The sequence below is a fragment of the Cololabis saira genome, chromosome 22, assembly GCF_033807715.1.
Source record: "Cololabis saira isolate AMF1-May2022 chromosome 22, fColSai1.1, whole genome shotgun sequence".
NCBI lineage: Eukaryota > Metazoa > Chordata > Actinopteri > Beloniformes > Belonidae > Cololabis > Cololabis saira.
In genome coordinates this window covers 3,028,831-3,048,949 of record NC_084608.1, presented here as the reverse complement: position 1 = coordinate 3,048,949, position 20,119 = coordinate 3,028,831, and the positions used below count along the sequence as shown (strand labels likewise).

The following is a 20,119-nucleotide window of genomic DNA, read 5'->3' as shown; positions in this document are numbered from 1 at the left end:
ACATAATGTTCGAAACATTGAATGTAAAAGACAAAACACTGCTGACTATACTGTTGGCAGCCAGTAAGAAATGTGTTAAAAGGAAATGGTTAAAAGTAGAAACCAATCACATCTGATTTCATGTGAACTATTTTTTTATGTGATGTAATGATTGTAAACATGGGTGCTGCTCTCTGGTTCTGTTTTTTTTTTATTTTTCTGTTATTGTTTCTGATTACTGTTCATAAAAAAATGCCTGGAGGACAGTAGGGACCAAATCATTTATGTTAAAGATTGGATGTAAAAACGTGTAAGATGGAATACTGCTGTTCTAAATAAAAAGAGAATTTGAAAAAAACAAACATTTTGAAATTATCTAAACCAATCTTACAAAAAAACAGACTGACGCTCTGATCCTACAAATACAGATTGGACCTGACTTATTGGAGTCCTCACTAAGACCAGGAGACCAGAGTCCTCACTAAGACCAGGAGACCAGAGTCCTCACTAAGACCAAGACTACGTTCACACTGCAGGCCTTAATGCTCAATTCCGATTTTTTCCCATATCCGATTTTTTTGTGTGACTGTTCACATTATCTTTTAAAATGTGTCCTATATCCGACTGGAGTGTGAACGCATCGCGGCCTGAACTGACCCGCATGCGCAGAGGAACAATAACAAAGACGTCACACGCAGCACGCCGTATGTTGGGCTGAAGGTAGCTCTGCTCCCCGGAGTGTCAGCTCTGCTCCCCGGAGTGTCAGCTCCGCTCCCCGGAGTGTCAGCTCTGCTCCCCGGAGTGTCAGCTCCGCTCCCCGGAGTGTCAGCTCCGCTCCCCGGAGTGTCAGCTCCGCTCTCCGGAGTGTCAGCTCCGCTCCCCGGAGTGTCAGCTCCGCTCCCCGGAGTGTCAGCTCCGCTCCCCGGAGTGTCAGCTCCGCTCCCCGGAGTGTCAGCTCCGCTCCCCGGAGTGTCAGCTCCGCTCTCTGGAGTGTCAGCTCCGCTCCCCGGAGTGTCAGCTCCGCTCCCCGGAGTGTCAGCTCCGCTCCCCGGAGTGTCAGCTCCGCTCCCCGGAGTGTCAGCTCCGCTCCCCGGAGTGTCAGCTCCGCTCTCCAGAGTGTCAGCTCCACTCTCCGGAGTGTCAGCTCCACTCTCCGGAGTGTCAGCTCCGCTCTCCAGAGTGTCAGCTCCACTCTCCGGAGTGTCAGCTCCGCTCTCCAGAGTGTCAGCTCCACTCTCCGGAGTGTCAGCTCCGCTCTCCAGAGTGTCAGCTCCACTCTCCAGAGTGTCAGCTCCGCTCCCCGGAGTGTCAGCTCCGCTCCCCGGAGTGTCAGCTCCGCTCCCCAGAGTGTCTGTATCCGATTTAGAACCACATATGGAAGCGACCTGAATCTGATTTGAAAAGATCAGATTCCATGTGACTTGTGCTGTTCACACTGTCATAAACAAATCAGATCTGAGTCACATATGAGCAAAAAATCTGATTTGGGTCACTAGGGAACTGCAGTGTGAACGTAGCCCAAGAGACCGAGTCCTCAATAAGACCAAGGCCGCGTTCAGACTGCAGGCAAATCTGATTCATATCTGATTCCTTCTCATATCCGATTTTCAGGGCTGACTGTCCACACTGTTTTTAACAAGTGTCCAAATCGCATCTGGCTCTGTTCAGACTGGGCCACATCATTGACTGATCTGACGGGTTGCCGTAGCAACGACGTCGGAGCGGAGGCGTCACCCAGCGCGTGTATTGTGTGACGTCATGTAATTGCGACAACAAAAACAATAACAAGATGGAGCCGCTGTTTGCGGCTGTTTTCGGCATCTTCCAACTGCTCCATACCTGTAACGTAGCTCCACAACTCGAAATGGGTGGGTGGTTTGGCGCATGGGTCTGGTCTGCCGTCGCGTAGAGTGACGTCACGGACAGTCAAAACCGATCTGAGTGTTTGGAGCTGTTCAGACTGAGACGCATCTGCCCAAATGCGATATGAAACTACCTCCCGGAGGTGGTTTCCATCTGGTTTGCAAAAATCGAATCTCATGCGGTTTGGGACTGTTCAGACTTCAAAAGAGTTTCAATCCAGTTTCAATCTGGAGAGACCGAATATTTCTGCATTTTCTCCGTTTCGTCTGACGACTTGTTACATGGGATTCTCCCGCTTATTCAGCTCAGACACGGCGAGTCCGAGACGGCAGCAGAGAGCTGGCTGTCATCCTGCGCTACCTGACTGGAGAACCTCTGTATCCAGCTCACACGTTTGATCGGTGGGCAAAACCCCCCACAAGCATCATCACCGCTGCAACTTCCCATGAGCACGGACACGCCGAGCGCGGACATGCCGAGCCAGGACACGACGAGCACGGACACGACGAGCACGGACACGATGAGCACGGGCACAACGAGCCAGGACACGGCGAGCACGAACACGACGAGCGCGGACACGACGAGTGCGGACACGACGAGGGCGGACACGACGAGCGCGGACACGACGGGCGCGGACACAACGAGCGTGGACACGCCGAGCGTGGACACGACAAGCACGTACACGACGAGCACGGACACGACGAGCACGGCGAGCGTGGACACGACGGGCGCGGATACGCCGAGCGTGGACACGACGGGCGTGGACACGCCGAGCGTGGACACGCCGAGCGTGGACACGACAAGCACGGACACGACGAGCACGCCCACGACGAGCACGCCCACGACGAGCGCGGACACGACAAGCACGGACACGACGAGCACGCCCACGAGAAGCGCGGACACGACGGGCGCGGACACGACGAGCGTGGACACGACAAGCACGGACACGACAAGCACGGACACGATGAGCACGCCCACGCCGAGCGTGGACACGTCGGGCGCGGACACGACGGGCGCGGACACGACGAGCGCGGACACAACGAGCGCGGACACGACGAGCCAGTACACGACGAGCACGGACACGACGAGCGCGGACACGACGAGCACTGACACAACGAGCGCGGACACGACGAGCCAGTACACGACGAGCACGGACACGACGAGCGCGGACACGACGAGCACTGACACAACGAGCGCGGACACGACGAGCCAGTACACGACGAGCACGGACACAACGAGCGTGGACACGCCGAGCGTGGACACGACGAGCCAGGACACGACAAGCACGTACACGACGAGCACGGACACGACGAGCACGGCGAGCGTGGACACGACGGGCGCGGATACGCCGAGCGTGGACACGACGGGCGTGGACACGCCGAGCGTGGACACGCCGAGCGTGGACACGACAAGCACGGACACGACGAGCACGCCCACGACGAGCACGCCCACGACGAGCGCGGACACGACAAGCACGGACACGACGAGCACGCCCACGAGAAGCGCGGACACGACGGGCGCGGACACGACGAGCGTGGACACGACAAGCACGGACACGACAAGCACGGACACGATGAGCACGCCCACGCCGAGCGTGGACACGTCGGGCGCGGACACGACGGGCGCGGACACGACGAGCGCGGACACAACGAGCGCGGACACAAACGAGCCAGTACACGACGAGCACGGACACGACGAGCGCGGACACGACGAGCACTGACACGCCGAGCGCGGACGCGACGAGCGCGGACACGACGAGCGCGGACACGACGAGCGTGGACACGCCGAGCGTGGACACGACAAGCACGGACACGCCGAGCATGGACACAACGAGCACGCCCAAGACACGACGAGCACTGACACGCCGAGCGCGGACACGACGAGCGCGGACACGACGAGCCAGTACACGACGAGCCAGGACAAGACGAGCACGGACATAACGAGCACGGACGCGACGAGCGCGGACACGACGAGCACTGACACGACGAGCGTGGACGCGACGAGCGCGGACACGACGAGCGCTGACACGCCGAGCGCGGACGCGACCAGCGCGGACGCAACGAGCACGGACACGCCGAGCGCGGACACGACGAGCGCGGACACGACGAGCCAGTACACGACGAGCACGGACACGACGAGCGCGGACACGACCAGCCAGTACACGACGAGCCAGTACACGACAAGCACGGACACGACGAGCGCGGACACGACCAGCCAGTACACGACGAGCCAGGACAAGACAAGCACGGACGCGACGAGCGCGGACACGACGAGCACTGACACGCCGAGCACGGACGCGACAAGCACTGACACGACGAGCACTGACACGCCGAGCACGGACGCGACGAGCACGGACACGACGAGCGCGGACACGACGAGCACTGACACGACGAGCACGGACACGACGAGCGTGGACACGACGAGCACTGACGCGCCGAGCGCGGACGCGACGAGCGCGGACGCCACGAGCACTGACACGCCGAGCGCGGACACGACGAGCGCGGACCCGACGAGCCAGTACACGACGAGCGCGGACACGACGAGCCAGTACACGACGAGCGCGGACACGACGAGCCAGGACACGACGAGCCAGTACACGCCGAGCGCGGACGCGACGAGCGCGCACACGACGAGCACTGACACGCCGAGCGCGGACGCGACGAGCGCGGACACGACGAGCGCTGACACGCCGAGCGCGGACGCGGCGAGCGCGGACACGACGAGCGCTGACACGCCGAGCGCGGACACGACGAGCACTGACACGACGAGCGCGGACGCGACGAGCGCGGACACGACGAGCCAGTACACGACGAGCACGGACGCGACGAGCGCGGACACGACGAGCCAGTACACGACGAGCCAGTACACGACGAGCACGGACACGACGAGCCAGTACACGACGAGCCAGTACACGACGAGCCAGTACACGACGAGCGCAGGACACGACGAGCACGGACACGACGAGCGCGGACACGACGAGCCAGTACACGACGAGCCAGGACAAGACGAGCACGGACGCGACGAGCACTGACACGCCGAGCGTGGACGCGACGAGCGCGGACACGACGAGCACTGACACGCCGAGCGTGGACGCGACGAGCGCGGACACGACGAGCACTGACACGCCGAGCGCGGACACGACGAGCCAGTACACGACGAGCCAGTACACGACGAGCACGGACACGACGAGCACGGACGCGACGAGCGCGGACACGACGAGCGTGGACGCGACGAGCACTGACACGACGAGCGCGGACACGACGAGCACTGACACGACGAGCGTGGACGCGACGAGCGTGGACACGACGAGCACTGACACGACGAGCGTGGACACGACGAGCACTGACGCGCCGAGCGCGGACACGACGAGCACTGACACGACGAGCCAGGACACAACGAGCGCGGACATAACGAGCACAGGGACCTGGACCACTGACCATTATTTTGGTTTGTTGGGAAAGGGGGGTGGGCGGACGGATGGGATGGACTATGTTTTCGCGGTTAAGCACTTTGTGCTGCATTTTATTGTATGAAAAGTGCTATATAAATAAAGTTAGATTAGATTTAATTTGATTTGAGCTGGACACCTGTGATCTCTGATCCCTGAGAAGACACCCCATTAAGAACCTCCATCATCAACAGGTGACAGAACCACACGGACAAGGGTTACCACGGAAACCCTTAGATCCACTAATGACACTTTAAACTTCACCGTACCAATAGAAACCTTATGTTAACCTTGTGCAGAGCGTCAACATCTCGGGATGCACCGTCATGCACTGGAAACATGTTTTATGGTTAGAAGAATCAGTATTCTAGAGATCTGTGGGAAGAAATGGACCACACGTCCTGCAGATCAAACCTTCAAATCCAACTGTTCAGGACAAGAGCAGACTGTTATCAACGACCAGTCCAGAATCCAGACTCTTGATGGTCTGAGGTTGCATCTCTCTGGATATACTACATACTGGATTTTCTTTGTAGAACAGTCCCACCTTTTCTGGTCTCGGGGCAAGTATGCTCTTGTCAAAGCTAATCTCCACTTCTGTGATGGCAGCACTAATGCGTAAAATAACTGAGATTTCCGAGCAACATCGGCTGCTTTCCACACCACATCTGTTCCAAGGATGCTGCATCCTTCAATAGGACAATAAAAAAAACTATCTGGACAAGTTACAAAGACACAGCTGAGGAAGAAAAAGGTTCTGGCACTGGAGTGGACACCTGCAGTCCTGACTGGTCCACTGCAGAGAAAACTGGAGAACAATGATGACCCTGCACCGTAACACACCTTAATACGTGTTTGCAGGAAGATCCTCAACACCTGGAGGGTTTTTCAGCATCGTGAGAAGGAACAACATCACAAGGTGGTAAAAACTCTACTCTACCAAAGTCTCTGTGTTGCTGATCTGGAATTCAAAAGTCATGTTGATGAGAAAACACAGAGAAATATGTTGGGTTCAGGGCTGGGGATCAATTTAAATGTCAAGAATCGATTCGATTCTGATTCTTAAGATTCAGATGAATCGATTTGATTCTGATATTGATTTGGGTTAGTGTTATTAAAACTGTTTTTTGAGCTGTTGCATGAATGATATGACTGTAGTTCTGCAACATATGAATACTAGTATTATATTGAGATTCAACAGCAAGTATTGGCAGCTAATGATGCTGTAAGGACCAATCACCTCCCAGAACGCTGATAGAACTGCTTTCAGAAACATCGTGGGTCAGAATTATCAAACAGAGCAGAACAGAGGTATGAAATCGGTTTTATTTTTCCCGCATTCCGAACCATATTTCGTTTTTTAATCCATCCATTATCTATACCCGCTTTATCCTTTGCAGGGTCACGGGGGTCTGCTGGAGTTTATCCCAGCTATTTTCAGGCGAGAGGCAGGGGTTACACCCTGGACAGGTCGCCAGTCCATCTCAGGGCCACATATACAGACAAACAACCAGACACACTCACACTCACACCTACGGGCAATTTAGAATCACCAATTAACCTAGCATGCATGTTTTTGGACTGGAGGAAACTGGAGTACCCGGAGGAAACCCACGCAAGCACGGGGAGAACATGCAAACTTTTCGGTTTTTAATTTTTAAGAATTTGGTTTTTAGCATTTTATGCAAATGTAACCCCAAGACAGTATATAAAGTAATGAAATATAGACAATTTATGCAATTATAACTGAAAACTTTAATGTTTTCATACCTTTGAACATATTTAAAGGCAAAAACATGGCACCAGTTATTCTTGTGTCCAACAAAATATCCTTTTTTGGGCATAAACACAAAGATACCAAAAGTTGTAATGTAATGATGAAAATGTTTTGTTTTTTTTAAATCGATCTTTAGACATACGAATCGATTTTTAGTAATTAATATGAGAATCGATTTAGAATTGGAAAATCGATTTTTTAACACAGGCCTAGTTGGGTCCATGCTGCCCCTGCAGACCAACACACTCCAGTGCACGAGCACCAGGGCACGTCAAAGTAGACGTGGTTGGGCCGCTGGGTGGCACAGGGGTTAGAGCAAGAGGCCCATGTATCGAGTAGGGATGGGCGGTATGGACTAAAAAATTTATCACGATCATAATTTCTGGCATTTATCCCGATAACGGCGTAGAGTACTCTACGTAGGCTCTACGTAGGCTCTGCGTCGATTTAGCGCAGAACCATAAATCAGCTTTACACAAAAACGTCATCAATGGGAATATATCGTTTTTACCGCCAGATGACAAATTCTTACCGTGGGGAATTTTTTTGACGGTACATCGTGAACGGTAAAATATCACCCATTCCTAGTACCGAGGCTACAGTCCTCCTGCAGCGGGTGCAGGTTTGAGTCCCGGCCTGCAGCCCTTTGCTGCATGTTGTTCCCACTCTCTCTCTCTCTACCTCCTTCCTGTCTACACTTCAAATAAAGGCTACTAGAGCCACAAAATCTTAAAAAAAAAACAACAAAAGAAAGTACACACATCCAGAGGAAGCAGGTACCACCACCAACACCAGCGTGTCGTGTTGTTGTTGTCCTGACAACACGTAGCACCCCTCCCCCCGTTTCCCACCCAGTCGTCTCTGAGAGCAGACGGAACACACTCTCTCACCCCCCACACACGCAGCACAGATTCATTCCTCCACTGCTTCAGGGTGAGAGGAAACAAATGACCAGGGGAGGCCTTGGGGCCTTCGGGCCCCTGGGACCCGTCACTTTGTCAATACAGGCCTGACCCCCCCAGCCCCATCTGTCACAGCGGGCTGCTAACTCCACTGCCACGCAGACACAATGAGCCCAACACTCGGCCTTTTACTGCCGCTCGTCTGCAGCTCCGGAGGGAGGCCTGCCATTGGACGAGCCGGAGGGAGCGGGACACACCCCCGCAGCTCGCATTTGTGAGCGGTGATAAAGCGTTGTGATAAAGTGCACTGTGTTGTGGTCCAAACGGCAGGAGACTGATAACATTATCAGTGCAGCAGCCTCACAAACATGAACTCTGCAGGCAGAGCTCGTCACGTGACGGCTCAGTCAGCTCTCAGCAGCACCACACCTGCCTCCACTCCACCAGAAACACAGTGACATCAGACTAGGGATGGGCGGTATGGACTAAAAAATGTATCACGATAATTTCTGGCATTTATCCCAATAATGATAAAAATGACGATAAAAAAAATACCAATTCAACTCCACCTTTTTAACTATAAATCTATCACCACATTCAGTCTTTGGAGCCCCCAAATCACTGCTCTAAAAGAATAGTAAATGCTACTAAACTACACCAATTAAATTGATTTAATAAAAACCAATTAAATTAGTACATCTGTACTGCAAAACTGTAATGACTCGAATGAAACAAGTTTGAAATGTAAGAACAGATTCAACATTTATTCTAACTGTATGGCTCAAACAGTGGGATAACAGTGAAACAGCAAAAGTACCTTGTCCTTCAAATTTTCTTAGCTTATAAAATCACAAAGTAGAAAAAAATACAACCTGATAAATAAAGAAACAGGACAAATAAATAAAAGTTCACTGAAAATAAAATCCAATCAGTGATGACCTCTTATAATATAAATAAAATGTGCAAATTAACCTGTGGTTGGAACATGCCATTTTTCGTAATAGTCAAACGTTATATCAAAATGTAACAACTATTTCCTCCTGTTGGGTAACAAAATAGTGCAAAAGACAACATGATGAAGAACAAAAATATAAAGCCACCCTGTGCACTCACTGTTTTTTTGCAGACTCTGCATATCTTTGCTCCTCGTCATTCTTTTTAAATCCAAAGCAGTTCCAGATAACGGAGCTGGAGTTTAACAACGAGCTCCTCACTCTAGGGGCTCTGCATCGATTTAACGCAGAACCATAAATCAGCTTTACACAAACACATCATCAACAGGAATTTATCGTTTTTACCGCGAGATGACAAATTCTTACCGTGGGGAATTTTTTTGACGGTATATCGTGAACGGTAAAATATCGCCCATTCCTACATCAGACTTAAAGGGAAAGTTCCGTTTTTTACAACCTGGACCTTCTTTCTGACATTTTTTATGGTCGTATACTCACCCAGAAAAGTTTGGTGTTATTTGGAGTCCTTCGGAAGATATTAGGAGTTTTGTGCGAGCCGCTTCTCCATATAACGGTAGTGAACGGGGCACAGCGGGACACAGACGATGCAGCGTCTAAATAACACATTATTGCCGCGAAACTCGTTCATTTCTTTTATGAATCACTAGATCTGCTTCCAGGACCTGTTGTCTACATCCGGGGCTGTGTGTGTAACAAATAAATCAGTTTGTAAACAAGACCTCTGAACTCATGACGTCATCTCTGTTCGCGCATCCCAGACACAGCTCTGTGTACAGCTGGAGTTCGCTACTGTTAGTTTACTGTTAGTTATTTGAAACATGTCTGAATATTTGTCAAATTCTGAGGTTGTGGACGACGACTTTGAATATGATGGACGTCCTTACCGTTTTGAGCCAGAGTATACGTTAGCAAAGTCTAGCTGTGCCCCCATTCGCTACCATTATATGGAGAAGCGGCTCGCAAAAAACCTCCTAGTATCTTCCGAGGGACTCCAAATGACACCAAACTTTTCTGGGTGAGTATACGACCATAAAAAATGCCAGAAATAAGGTCCAGGTTGTAAAAAACGGAACTTTCCCTTTAAACCTGATTTAAGGTTCTGCGTTAAACCAAACGCAGAGCATACGCCAATAGGGATGGGAATTGATAAGATTTTTCCAATTCCGATTACATTTTCGATTCTGTTTAACGATTCGATTCTTTATCGATTCTCATTTGTAAAAAAGGAGAACAAACAGGTTGATTAGCATCAACTTTGTTTTATATCTTTGAACAAAGAAATACAAGTGAGGTCAACAGTGAGGTCTCAAGACGCCCCCAGCCTTGGGCTCCTCGTTGTTGTGCCAGGGGCTCCCCAGAAAAGATTACTTGTTTTGAAAATAAATATAAAATAATAATAATTAAATAAATATTCTTCTCTAGAAGTTAACTAAATACAACAAATTATTCTGTGGCAATTACACAAGAATGTCCAGTAACATGTTCAAAATGTTTCTAATAGAAATTAAAATTCTCCTTTTTAAAAGGACCGATTTTGAAAAGGATATCTGAGCTGAGCACTCGAAAATAAAACTACGTCAGTCAGTGAGAAATACAATCAACTCAAGTCCAATGGAACTGTGCATTGTGCAATTCTGCAACTATCAACTATGAAGAGTTAACTTTTCTTTTGCAGAAAAATAAGCATATCTGCTTTTTCAGGAAGGATACGCGATCTTTCTGGACTTATGGAGTCTCCATCTGTGGAGAACCCCCTCTCAGATGGGGTGGAGGACGCCTGCACACACAGGAAGCTTTCAGCTAGTCCTGAGTCTTTCTCTTGCTCCACCACCATAGGGTGGCGAGTATTGCAAGTCACCCTGTTGTCATCCTTTTTGGTAAAATGTAACCAAACTTTCGAGCGTTTATGCCGCTTTGTTACGCAACGTGTTTGGTGACATCATTCGCGCCCACTGGAATCGATAAGGGAATCGTTTGCAAAAAAGGCAAATCGTTTGCAAAAAAGGCAAACAATTCCAAGGAATTGAAATACTGGGAATCGGTTCTCAACAAGAACCGGTTTTCGATTCCCATCCCTATACGCCGTCACCGTGACGCCGTCGTGAACCTTCAGACTTCTCCATCACTCCATTTCTCCGCGGTGCAGTACCCCCCCAGAGCACTAGTTAACTTTGTTTAACTTCCGGTTTTTCCAGTCACAGTGAATCAAAGAGATAAGGACAACTATTGTGCAAAAAAACAAAACAACCCCCCCAAAAAAAAGAAATCGCACACACGAAGAAAAAAGCGCTGAAAGTTCACGACTGCTTCACGAACCGGAACCGGAAATGTGTTGCTACCAAGCGAACCAATCACAGCCCTCTCGGTCTGCGTCGCCTCAACACGTAGTTCCATTTTTTGGGAGGTGCAGGTCAGGCTACGGCGTACGCTGCAGAGAGACTCCCGCGTACCCTACGGCGTAGGTGTAAGCCGGAACCATCATTCAGCCTTTAGTTGTCCACTATTTCGAGATACATGTGTAGGTTACATTTCAGAGATTTATTGATAGTAATTTTAGCCTAAATTTGCAAGGTTCCTCCTTTACCCAGCTATTCCACGGATGACACGGCCGTCATCTCCAGACACATCAAATGATGAAGACCCGGATGAGGAAGATGACTACATCCTGGGCTAGGACCCTGTAATTAAGGGTGCTTTCAGACCTGTGGCCCGTTTGTTCTGTTCTGATTCAGGGGCTAAATCGATACAGTTGTTTCGTTTTTCGTTTGTGTTCACAAGGCAACCGTCTGTAGCGGTTCAAAGCTGTTAACAAATGCTTGCGCAAACCAACTGTTCTCTCATTGGTCAGAAATGAACGCGGAAGGAGTTTCCTCTTCCCGGGAAAAACAACAATGGTTATGAGTGAGTCGTGTCGGTTGCTGTGTCGATTATGTTCTCACTGCAAACGATCCGCTCCAGGTCTGGAATGGAATCGGGCCGAGACCACCTCTCCTAGGAGGTCTCGGCTTGCTCCAAACGGGACAGGTGTGAAAGCCCCCCTTAGTCTCAGAGGGTCTGTCTGAATGATTTCTTTGTTACCGCAGTAATAAAACAACAAATTACGGCAGATTGGCAGTAATGCTGTAGTTTGTAGAAGCTGCAGCCTCATCACATGGGAGACATTTCTGCTTGGGAGGAGACATGTGTCCGCATTCTTTATGAAGGAGGAGTCCACTATTTAATGCATCATCCCGCCTCCAAATATCCAATCTTCACGTTTACCAGCAGGTTTTAAAGGTCCGGAGTCACTGAGAGGTCTTGGAGATATAGAGGACGGTCAGATGTTATTCTGCCCCTCAAACACCAGCCGGCTCTCACCACAAAACTGGAGAACTAGTCGTGGAGATAAGCGTTGTCGTCAACACCAGCAGCCAGCACTGCCACCATTTCCTCCTCATCCCCTTTTCCAGCCAGCTGTTGTTCCAGATGTGCTGCGCTCTTGTGGACTGGTTAGCTCGACGGGTCAGTGATGCATTCTGAATCAAAAATCTCAAGACAACAGAAGGCAGACGTGGTCCACCAGCAGAGGTCCTTCTGCGGTGAAGAATAAAGCAGGAACCGGCGGCACCGGGACCAGCTACGACTACACCAGGAAAACACCAGCACTAAATCCTCTTATGGTGCTTTTCCACCAGCACCTACCCGGCTCCACTCAACTCCACTTTGCGTTTTTCCAGTAGGGGTCTAACGTGCCGAGTAGATACTTTTCTGTAACTATTCTGCCGAGGTTCTAAGCTGCTGAGTCGGCTGTATCTGACATCATCACACTACAGGCCACCGATTGGTCGGGGGGTTGGAGTCAGACGTCTGAGTCAGGAGGAGGAAATCAGAGAAAGAGACTCTGACGGATTCTGGTTCATTTTATTCAACCAGCAACGACAGCAAAAGTCTGTTTCTGATCCAACTCTGAGGGTCAGATGTTCATAAACCTGGTGCTGAGGAGAGAATTAAAAAGGATCTAGACGGAGATAAAGAACGACCAGATCTACCAGGAGCTCTGTCACTTCATAGCTGCTCACGGCTCCAGCTGACTTTTCAGCAGCACAGAGACAAACTAAAAAAATTAAAAAGCGTCGCCGCTTGAAGCTTCTCTCACTCTCATTTTTTAACTTGGTATCAAACACAAGCCACAGATCCAGCAGCACATCTATCATCTCCTCCAGGTTCTACATCTTTAGTGTTGTTGTCTTCTTAGTTTAGATACACAATCAAATACGTCACAGCAGCTTCACTCCAACCTCCTACTTCTGATCTGGGTATCGAAAAGAAACGAGGGCGAGGTGAGTCACGTCGGGCTGAGTAGGTACTAGTGGAAAAGTGCCATTAGTTACACTTTTATTATTACTCATTTTTATCCAAAGCAATGTACATCTGAGAGAACTAGCAATTAGGGTTAAGGGCCTTGCTCAGACCCATGGTGGTTCATCTTTGTTGCCATTCTGGGGCTTGAACCTGGACTACCACTCCCCCATTGTATTGCTCAGACAGGAGAAAATAGTAAAAGAGCAGCAGTAAAAAGACTTCCCTTCAAATGTTTTCAGTGACAAGTTAAAGGTCATAAAAGTGATGAAGTACAAAGTGTTCTCCTCTTGCGCCTGCCGCCTCATCCCCCTCCTCCGTCTCTCCTCCGTCTCTCCTCCGTCTCTCCTCCGTCTCTCCCCTCTCTGCTCGTAAAGTCCTGGTGACCACCCTGATCCCAGAACCCTGATCCCAGAACCCTGATCCCAGAACCCTGATCCCAGAACCCTGATCCCAGAAGTACATATAAATATCAGGAAAGTGGAGTCCAACTGCCTTTAATTTAAGCCTATAATCGGCTGTTATCCCTTCATTTCCACATTTTCCCCTACTAGTTGCAGCCATTTTTGCCAGTTGGATGTTTTGCCACTGAGTGCGAGTAGTGGTCCAGTGGGGAAGTGACGTCAATGCAGACCCTCTAGTGTGGCCTCTACTAGACGCTGAGTCAGTTGTCCACATGGATGTTAAAATCTGGAACATCTGGAAGTATCAGAACAACATCTGGCTGCACATGAACATCTGGAAGCATCAGAACAACATCTGGCTGCACATGAACATCTGGAAGCATCAGAGCAACATCTGGCTGCACATGAACATCTGTAAGCATCAGAGCAACATCTGGCTGCACATGAACATCTGGAAGCATCAGAACAACATCTGGCTGCATATGAACATCTGGAAGCATCAGACCAACATCTGGCTGCATATGAACATCTGGAAGCATCGGATCAACATCTGGCTGCACATGAACATCTGGAAGCATCAGAGCAACATCTGGCTGCACATGAACATCTGTAAGCATCAGAGCAACATCTGGCTGCACATGAACATCTGGAAGCATCAGAACAACATCTGGCTGCATATGAACATCTGGAAGCATCAGACCAACATCTGGCTGCATATGAACATCTGGAAGCATCGGATCAACATCTGGCTGCACATGAACATCTGGAAGCATCAGAGCAACATCTGGCTGCACATGAACATCTGGAAGCATCGGATCAACATCTGGCTGCACATGAACATCTGGAAGCATCAGAGCAACATCTGGCTGCACATGAACATCTGGAAGCATCGGATCAACATCTGGCTGCACATGAACATCTGGAAGCATCGGATCAACATCATGGCTGCACATGAACATCTGGAAGCATCGGATCAACATCTGGCTGCACATGAACATCTGGAAGCATCAGAGCAACATCTGGCTGCACATGAACATCTGGAAGCATCAGAGCAACATCTGGCTGCACATGAACACCAGGGAGGATCACCGACAGCAGACGATGCTCATCATGCTCAGGTTGAACCTGAACATCAGTTCCTTGTGTTGTTATTCTGATGACAGGATGAGGAAGGTTTGTACCTGCCACTGTCTCTGTCATGTTCATGTAATAATTGTTCGGGGGTTCATGTTCTGGGTCTCTGGAAAGATCCTAGAGACAACTTTTGTTGTATTAGACGCTATATAAATAAAATGTAATTGAGAATTTGAACAAAACTTGTGTCGGGGGAAATCTCGGGCATGCGCAGCCCCTTAGTGACGTCACTGTGGTTAAACGTCTTCATAGCACGTGCATCATCTCTAGTGTTTCCCTGCACGCGCGTGGTGCTCCATCCATCACCAGCCTGAAGAACTAACGCGCGTGCACAAACATTGGACGTGATTGATTTCTGAGCTGTGGCTCTGCTGATCGATTACCGACGCGGCCGCGCGCCCGGCCAGACAATGGAGCAGCAGCCCTCCACGTGCACGCGCATCATCGCGCACGCGCCCCCTCGCGCACGGCTGCAGTCAAACAGGGTGGACTCGGGTGCCACGTGCACGCGCCGACCCCCGTGCACGGCGGGGACGCGCGGGACCGCGAGTCCACCTGGACTCTCTCCGTGACGTCACTCACACCTCCAGCCCCGGGAACTTTCTGGGGACTTAGACACGCAGGTAGGAGCCCCGCGTGATCCAGCCAGCCCCGGGACCCCCAGACACACACACACACACACCCTCACCTGTGCACGGAGCTCCCAGCACCAGCACCAGCACCAGCAGCAGCAGCGGCGGGGGCGCGCAGCGCGCCCACATCCTCGCGGCTCCACCAGCCAGCGTGACTCGTGGGTTCCCCCGGATCCTCCAGCATTTACCAGCCCGGGGCGCGCAGGAGCTCCGCTGCGGGGACCCTAACCCCGGGTCCGGGTCCGGGTCCGGGTCCGGGTCCGGGTCCGCGGGCTCTGTGTGCACTCCCGTGCAGCGTGCGTGAGAGACAGATAATCCAGCAGCTGCTTCCACCTGCCCTCCGACTCACACGCTCCCTCCGGCGGCTCAGTCCGGGCTCCGGGGTCCGGTCCTGCTCCTCTCTGCTCCTCTCTCTCCGCTAGTCTCTCCTCTCTCCCCGCTAGTCTCTCCTCTCTCCCCGCTAGTCTCTCCTCTCTCCCCGCTAGTCTCTCCTCTCTCCCCGTCTCCTCCCAGGGCTGCCGGGGACTAACAGGAGGGGGAGTCAAGCTGCTCCCAACCCCCCTCCGCATCAGCTGCTTCCTCTTTCAAAATAAAGTGTCTGTGCGCTGCAGCCATGCAGCACCAGTGGAGCCCTCAGTGGAAACAAACCAAACCAACACGAGCGTTGTTAGTGAGGGGCAGAGGTAGTGAAGACCCTGATCTATAGGTTATAGGTTATATAGGTTATAGATATAGGTCCTGGGATCCTTCAGGTTCCTGGGATCCACAATCTCCCGGGACCTGAAGTGGACCACCCACATTAACATTGTCAGAAAGAAGCTCAGTAGAGGTAGAGGTTGTACTTCCTGCGTCAGCTCAGGAAGTTTAACCTCCACAGCAGCTGCTGATCACCTTCTACACTGCCATCATCCAGTCTGTTCTCTGCACTTCCATCACTGTCTGGTTAGGATCAGCCACCAAACTGAACAGGCACAGACTGCAACGGACAATCAGGTCTGCAGAGAGGAGAACTGGGACTAACCTCCCATCTATCCAGGACCTGGACCGGTCCAGGACCAGGAAACGGGCAGGTAGCATCTCTGCAGACCCCTCACACCCAGGACCAGGACCAGGACCAGACCCCTCACACCCAGGACCAGGACCAGACCCCTCACACCCAGGACCAGGACCAGACCCCTCACACCCAGGACCAGACCCCTCACACCCAGGACCAGACCCCTCACACCCAGGACCAGGACCAGACCCCTCACACCCAGGACCAGGACCAGACCCCTCACACCCAGGACCAGGACCAGACCCCTCACACCCAGGACCAGACCCCTCACACCCAGGACCAGATCCCTCACACCCAGGACCAGGACCAGACCCCTCACACCCAGGACCAGGACCAGGACCAGGACCAGACCCCTCACACCCAGGACACAGTCTGTTTGAACTCCTCCTCTGGACGGATCTACAGAGCTCTGTACGCTAAAACCTCCTGACTCAGAGAGAGTTTCTTCCCCCGAGCTGTTGCTCTGATGAACTCTCATCACTCATAGAGTCTAAAGAGTAATCAATCACTGTGCAATAATAATAATAATTAAAGCTGCAAGCAACGATGAACAGGCCCTCGGGTGTGCAATTTTCCCCAATAAAGGTCAAGGACTCGAAACCGAGTGACTCTTTATGTCAAACCATTGAAAAGTTATGGCAGAAAGTAGGAACTATCGACCAATCAGATGAAGGGGCGGGGCTAATTTGCACCAATTATGGTCAAGGACTCAAAACCATGTCCGATGACACCACCCACGAATCTTTATGTCAAACCATTCAAAAGTTATGGCAGAAAATAGGTACTATCAAATATGGACCAATCAGATGAAGGGGGGGTGCACTTTTTGGCGTCTATCGTCATAATGCGCGTCGTTGCAGGATCGAGACGCACATTTTGATGTATAACACAACTGGGTGCACGTTATGGTTCAGGCGAAGAAACGGCCGAAGAAATGGCATAAATTGCGCCAAAATGACACAATTAATTCAAAATGGCCGACTTCCTGTTCGTTTCGGCCATGGCACCAAGAAACTTTTCTTTAAGTTGCGACATGATACAGGTGTGTACCGATTTTCGTGCATGTAAGTCAAACCGTATTGTGGGGCTTGAGGCACGAAGTTTTCTAGTGGGCGCTGTTGAGCCATTAGGCCACGCCCATTAATGCAAACCATTAAATATCAAATTTATCGCTAGGCCTGGTTTGCGTGCAAAATTTGGTGACTTTTGGGGCACGTTTATGGGGGAAAAAAGGCTCTCATTTCATCGGAAAAATAAAAAAAAGAAAAACGACGAGAACATCTCCTACAGATACAATATGGCCTTCGCACTGTAAGTGCTCGGGCCCTAATAATAACACAATCATATGCTGTAACAATGCACCTTTAAATAACCATGTCTACCTCATACTGCTGCACCTTTCACCTTTTACTTAAATTTTTTTTAATATATGTTTATAAGAGCTGTCATTTGTCTATTAACTATTTACTGTATAGTGAGCGAAAATAACCGAGTCAAATTCCATGTCCTGTCTGACCTGACTCTGATTCTGATTCTGATCTACGTTAAAGCACAGAAATGAAATATTTTACAGAACATGTCCCGTGTTGAGAAAACAAAGAAGAACTGAAATACTGCTTGGCCACTAAAACTGCTCGTTTGAGTACATGTACGAAGGAAGTAGGAGTGACAGGTGGGCTTCAAGTAGAAGAGGGGCTGCATCATGGATCGGCCCTGGGTGGCCACGGTGATGTTTGGGTTGATGGCTAAACTACAATGTTCGCAGATGACACTGTGGTCTGACTTCTTTTTATCAGCACAACTCTCCTATAATCTCATCCCGCCACACTTCTCTTCAAAACTAAGAAGAAGATGACCCTGACTGAGGAAGTTGGACAGTAAGATCTTTAGTTTTGGGCAAATGATTGCAACTGCTGCTACAGATGTCATGTGCTGAAGATTTGTGTTTCCATAACACATTTGCTCTAAACTGAACCATTGAAACGTCTGAAAAACCATTTCATGACAGCATAAAAACGTTTGGGATGTTTGACGGTTTTTCTATTACAGGTTTAAAATTTGTGCAATTCTAGTGGTAATGGACGCTCACTGCGAGATGGTGTCGACATCGACAGCTTGTGAATACACTGGTGCTGGAGACGGAGCTGCTAGACGGGAGAACAAGGAGAAGACCAAAGAGGAGATTTATGGATGTGGTCAAAGAAGATGCAGCGAGGTGAGATGTGACAACCCCAGAAGGGAAAAGCTGAAAGAAGACATGGAAGTCACAGAAGAATTAGATAACATATGTTACATGAAGTATATTTCCATTGTCCCTAAATTCACTTAAATTCAATTCAATTCAATTTTATTTATATAGCGTCTAATACAACAAAAGTTGTCTCCAGACGCTTTCCAGAGACCCAGAACATGAACCCCGAGCAATTATTACATAAACAATGGCAGATAAAAACTCCCATAGTGGGAGAAAAGCCTTAAGCCAAACAGTGGCAAGAAAAACTCCCTTTTAGGAGGGAAGAAACCTTGAGCAGGACCAGGATCATAAGAGGGGGACCCTCCTGCCGAGAGCCAGACTGGGGGGTCGGGGACGTCAGCAGCACAGCAGGCAGGTGGAAAGAGCAACGGGATGACCGGGGTTGGGGACTGCAGGCAGGTGGAAGCAGCAGCGGGATGACCGGGGGTGGGGACCACAGGCCAGCACGCAGCTCCCGAAGCTCCGGCCCAATCAGTAAGCCCCAGGTTAGGTTCAGGGTCGGGGAAAGGTTGAGAAGGGGCAGGGCCAGGGAGAGGATTCTTGACGGACAAAACTCTCCCCCGCCTGACCGGGCCATTACCCTGCCCCTCTCACTCCCACGCTGCAGGTTCCGGTGTTGTGCATTCAGAGATGCTCTTCGCCACCAGCAGAGGATGCTGCACCATGTTCAAAAGAGAAAAAAGGGGGCCAGCACAAGAAACTACAGGAGCGATGGACAAAAATGATAGCTATGAGATACTTTTAATAAAGTATTTTATTAATCCCTGAGGTGAAAATGATTGGTGCAGTAGTCATCATTTAAGCCTAACATGATGACAAAAATTTGAGGCTAGCTGCGGTTTTTGAAGACTTTGGAGAAATTGGAGGCTCGGCTTGGCGGGAATTGACCACAAATTCGTCTGTTTGGAGTCGCCATTGATGAACCAGAGACTTAAGGCAGGAAAATTACTGGAGTCTGCCTGACCCAAAATGCAATTGTTGATTCTACAATCTCACCTTGACAGGGCGGCTTGGCAGGCCGCTCTAGTCACAATCTCCCTGGAGGAATAAAAACAAGACGCTCTGCTCCCACCAGCCCTGCCCTTCTCCTCATGACACCTGTGGACCTGGATCAGAACTATACCGAGCTGATAACATCAAGGACAATGGCTGAGGCAGGGCCGGCCCAAGCCTCCATGGAGCCCTAAGATAAATGTGATTTTGGGGCGCTCTATTACTGCCAATAATACTGTTTATTGATCATTCACACACCCACTATAAAATAATTTCACGTTCTTCCCTGTCATTACAAATACACTTGTAAAACTAATGTAAGAACTTTTTGTTGTAGTTAGATTGTAATCCACAGGGATTAAGACCA

The 20,119-nt window shown here is 50.3% G+C and overlaps 1 protein-coding gene across 2 annotated transcripts in view; it reads right to left on the bottom strand.

The window, feature by feature from the left end:
- acvr2ba (activin A receptor type 2Ba) overlaps positions 1-15,696 on the bottom strand; it is a 38,586-nt gene extending 22,890 nt beyond the window's left edge. For both annotated transcript variants that reach the window (XM_061713690.1, XM_061713691.1), the window contains exon 1: positions 15,508-15,696. In XM_061713690.1, the coding sequence (XP_061569674.1) occupies positions 15,508-15,580 (73 nt within the window). In that variant the 5' untranslated portion in view covers positions 15,581-15,696. The remainder of the gene's footprint in view (positions 1-15,507) is intronic.
- Between the last annotated feature and the right edge of the window lie 4,423 nt (positions 15,697-20,119).